At 38.4% G+C, this 4,347-nt stretch overlaps 1 protein-coding gene across 1 annotated transcript in view; it reads left to right on the top strand.

Annotated features, from left to right (window-relative positions):
- The first annotated feature begins 2,223 nt into the window (after nucleotides 1-2,223).
- The window catches only part of KIAA1324L (KIAA1324 like), a 99,795-nt gene continuing 97,671 nt past the window's right edge, over nucleotides 2,224-4,347 (top strand). The window contains exon 1 of the mRNA XM_003782635.1: nucleotides 2,224-2,344. Within this exon, the coding sequence (XP_003782683.1) occupies nucleotides 2,340-2,344 (5 nt within the window). The 5' untranslated portion in view covers nucleotides 2,224-2,339. The remainder of the gene's footprint in view (nucleotides 2,345-4,347) is intronic.

The following is a 4,347-nucleotide window of genomic DNA, read 5'->3' as shown; positions in this document are numbered from 1 at the left end:
GTCACTGTGAAAGAATTAATTTCTCTTGTTTTAAATTGCTAGATCTGTGGCAATCTGTTACAGCCGCTATAGGAAACAATCCAGATTTTGGTACCTGGAAGGGAAGTGTTTTCAGGTAACAAACACCTAAAACTGTAAAGTTGGGGAGTGGGCATAGGCTGGTAGAATTTTGAGGTACCTGATAGAAAAACCAAGATTGCCTTGAACAGACTGTTGGTGAAAAACCAAATTTTAAAACCTACCAGTACTCAGGAGTGAGTAAGCATGGTAGAAAATGTCTGTACTGTCCTAGAGAATATGTAAATTATTATAAGCAGGAAGTTGTTAAAAATATTAACCAACTATGCTATATGTATAACATGGAGTAGTAGTTAGCCATAAAAAAGAAAGATTTTACATCTTTTGTGTTTACCTGGATGGAGTTGAAACACTTTCTTCTTAGTAAAGTATCACAAGAATGAAAAACCAAGTATCCAGTGTACTCAATACCATTAAAAAACCAATATATAAACAACTACATGCCCAGATGAAAGAAAAACGCAAGTATATTCTAGAGAGGGATGTGGGAGAAGACGGAAGGGGAAAGGGGAGGAGAGGGGGTGATTGGCAGGATCTCACCTCATGTGCACAGGGGAGGGTATTCAGCACGCCCTCTGGGTGAATGGCTCAACTACAGTTTGAATTTTACTTTAGAAATGAAAACAATGTAGCCTAACATTTGTACCCTCATGTGAGACTGAAATAGGAAAAATACTTTTAAAGGGATACACTAGTGCAGGCTTCAGAGGGAGAGGGGAACACGTCACTGGAAATTGGAAAAAAGGTGATTCTTTTTATAATATGTAGTGGCAAAAAAGCTAAGCAGAATTGTGTCCTACATTTGGGTGGAGAGCAAAACTTATTATTATTTGAGATGAACTTGGATATTTAGCTAAGGAGGTTTCCAAGCGGAGTTTTGAAGGCATGGTCTAGTTTCTTCTTGCTGCTTATAGTAAAATGCGAGAGGGAAAAGATGCATTGAGGGAAGAACTATTAAACAGAAAGAAAACAAGACTTGATAACTTGGAAAATTCTCAGCTTATCCAGATCGCAAAAAAATGTTAAAATTAGGAGATTCACTATTAGGAAGTGTGCTCTGCAGAGAAGGTCAAGGGCAGTGGCCTTTCCACTCTTGAGTTTCCCACGGTGATGTGACTTGATATTTCTGTTCTCACCTGTATTGATGCATTGAGGGAGGCACAGCCGAACAGCATCCACGGAATTGAACTGAATACATAGGGCAGGAGTCCTCAAACTTTTTAAATAGGGGGCCAGTTCACTGTTCCTCAGACTGTTGGAGGGCCGGACTGCGGGTCCCGGGACGAGTTGGCTGCTAAGCAGGACAGGCAGTGGCGGCAAACACCGGCGGGCTGGATAAATGTCCTAGGAGGGCTGCATGTGGCCCATGGGCTGTAGTTTGAGGATGCCTGACATAGGGCATTGAACTAAAAATATTTGGGGATAGATTTGGAATTTCTCTCATTCTTAAAGCGCTCCAATAACATTTTGACCTGGTTCCTCTCAGTTCAAACATCACATATGTGCTCTGACCAACAGAGGTCACTGAGAGGATTTCAAAGCAACTGAAGGCCAGAGACAAGTGGGTTCAGTTTGGCAGTTGTAATTAATGGTCTATTTTAACAGTCCATTGATTGATGGCAGCCTGCTATGGTACGTGTGCATTAAACCAGGGAAAGCTGCTTAAAATTTTGTAGTCTTTTACTAGTATTTGATGATTAATTATTACACCTTCTGTTAAGGTTTAAACAGAGTGAGAATTAGGTCAATGGGAATGGTTCTCTTATTTCTTTCTTTGAAACTCTTGGGACAGTGACAGTAGTCAGTTCCTAGTGCTGTATCTCATATTCGTATCTGTGAGTTATTTAAAGCTTAAAAGCCTGCAAAACAGATAGGGCAGTGTGCTGTAGCCTTTTTTGAGTGGAGGAGAGAAGAGCACGGTGGTCACAACCTGAGAGTGCTGACTGCCCACATCATCTCCTCTGTGCCCAGCACACCATGTTTCTGATCAAAAGGCTGTTTGGCAGCAGTGGGGTCGGGAGGGATGAGAGTGAAGGGAAGGGTACAGTTTGGAAACAGGCTTCCAGGGGGGTGGGGTGACTGAGAAAGCACAGTTGTCCCCTTAGAATTGGCTCTAACAAAGGCTTGTTTTGTGATTGTTTGCAGAAAGATTACCACTTTGAATATACCGAATGTGATAGCAGTGGCTCCAGGTGGAGAGTTGCCATTCCAAACTCTGCAGTGGACTGCTCTGGCCTGCCCGACCCAGTGAGAGGCAAAGAATGCAGTATGTTTTGTCTTTCTGATCGTTTCTTCTCCTGATGATTAAATCGTAACTTGTACATATTAGCTCTAGATGTTAATTCCAACATCTATAAGAGATCTTACAAAAATGAACTTGTGGCATCGATGTCCAGCAGAATAAATGCAGTCTCCCTGCATACTAGATGCCCTCAAGTCTGAGCCTGTCACGAGACGTGGGCAATATTAAAGGGTGTTCTTATTACTTAACAACTCTGTTTATTCTGTTATTTGAAATCTTGGCGGGCAGAATGCCAGAATTTCTCTTTAGTGGACTTTTTATTTACAAAATTTTTTTAAATGAAATTAAAATTTTGGTAAGGTGCACATAAAGTTTACCATGTTAATTAACCATTTTTAAGTATTCAGGTCAATGGCATTAAGTACACTCACATCGTTATACTATCATTACCACTGTCCAGCCACAGAACTCTTTCATTTTGCTTTGGATTTCTTTCTTTCTTTCTTTTTTTTTTTTTTTGGCCATAGAGGTAACTTAATATATATATATTTTTAGTGTAACCTGCAGAGAGATTGTAAAATTGCTAAATGTCACATTCAACAGCTTGTATTTTGAAGATTAAGCAAATTTGAAGTATAGTATCATGAACAAACAGAGAAATATGTGATTAAATTTGTTTTTGTTTATAAGGTCTACCTTTTTAAGATGCTTTAATTTAGTGAGTCAGGTGTTTCTGCAGTGGAATAGTCTAGCGATTGCCTGGAGTTCAAAACTGGAAGTAAAATGGAAAGATTTATTTTGTTTTTCCTGCAGTCTTCCCAAGTGGTAGTCCTAAAAACTTAGTTCTTCTCTCTCTAAATGCAAGAGCAGGTAAGCAATTATTAAATAGATAACTAATCCCTTCCTATTCGTGCAGAGCATCTGACTCTATTATTAGCTGGAGGAATTTTGGCATAACTGGTGGGCTTACTGATAAAAAGAAAACTGTGATAGTCATATGAGGAAATTTAGGGATAAATACCATTATTTCTTGGTGAATGATGTTAAATGAACACGGAGAGAGCCTGAGAATCACTGTGGGCAGGAAATAGCTTCGGTTTAGCAACAGTCTTAAGAGATAGAGGTGTCTGTATGGAGGAAGACAGTGCCTGACTGGGGAAAATGCAACCACTTGCGCAGAGGGCAGATCAACTCTCAGGGATGAATGTGGTTAAAAGGGAAACAGAGCCTGAATATTTAATATTGAAATATTTACCAGCACACAACCTATGTAATTAGCCTATCGTAAATTTGCTTCAGCTATTTGCCTAGAAAACTTATATATCATTTATCTCTAATTACTTTTCACTTGTGGGCTACTTCTTCATAAACAACCTTCTTTCATTGGACTACCTAACCATTATGTTTTCAGGTCTCATATTCAGTCTTTAAACTGTCTTGAAGTAATTGTATATAGTGAGAGGTAAGGACCCAGTTTCATTTTTCTGCACATGGCTCTTCAGTTTTCCCAGCACCATTTATTGAATAGGATGTCCTTTCTCTAGGGTATGTTTTAGTCTGCTATAGGTGTATGGTTTTCTTTCTTTGTTCTGTTTCATTGATCTATGAGTCTATTTTTATACCAATACCATGCTCTTTGGGTTACTATAGCCTTGTATTATCATTTCAAGTCAGGTAATGTGATACTTCCAGATTTGTTCTTCTTGCTTGAGATTGATTTGGCTATTCAGGCTCTTTTTTTGATTCCATATGAAATTTCAGATAGTTTTTTCTAATTCTGTTAAAAATAACATTGATATATATTTTTTTTATTTATTTTTTTATTAAATGATAGCTCTATACATTAATGCAAACAGGGGGTACAGTGTAGTGTTTTCACATTTTGAAACACTTTCATCAAGCTGGTTCACATAGATTTCATGTAATTTGCATAGTCATTGTGTCAAAACATTTACATTCTATTTCTAGAAAAGTTCACTTGTACCCTTGTTAGACAGAAATATAGATGATCTTTCCGGTTAACCTCC

The sequence above is a fragment of the Otolemur garnettii genome, unplaced genomic scaffold (genome assembly GCF_000181295.1).
Source record: "Otolemur garnettii isolate 467f Iridium unplaced genomic scaffold, OtoGar3 scaffold00005, whole genome shotgun sequence".
Classification (NCBI taxonomy): domain Eukaryota; kingdom Metazoa; phylum Chordata; class Mammalia; order Primates; family Galagidae; genus Otolemur; species Otolemur garnettii.
The sequence above is the reverse complement of the archived record's forward strand: the minus strand, read 5'-3'. Positions and strand labels throughout refer to the sequence as shown.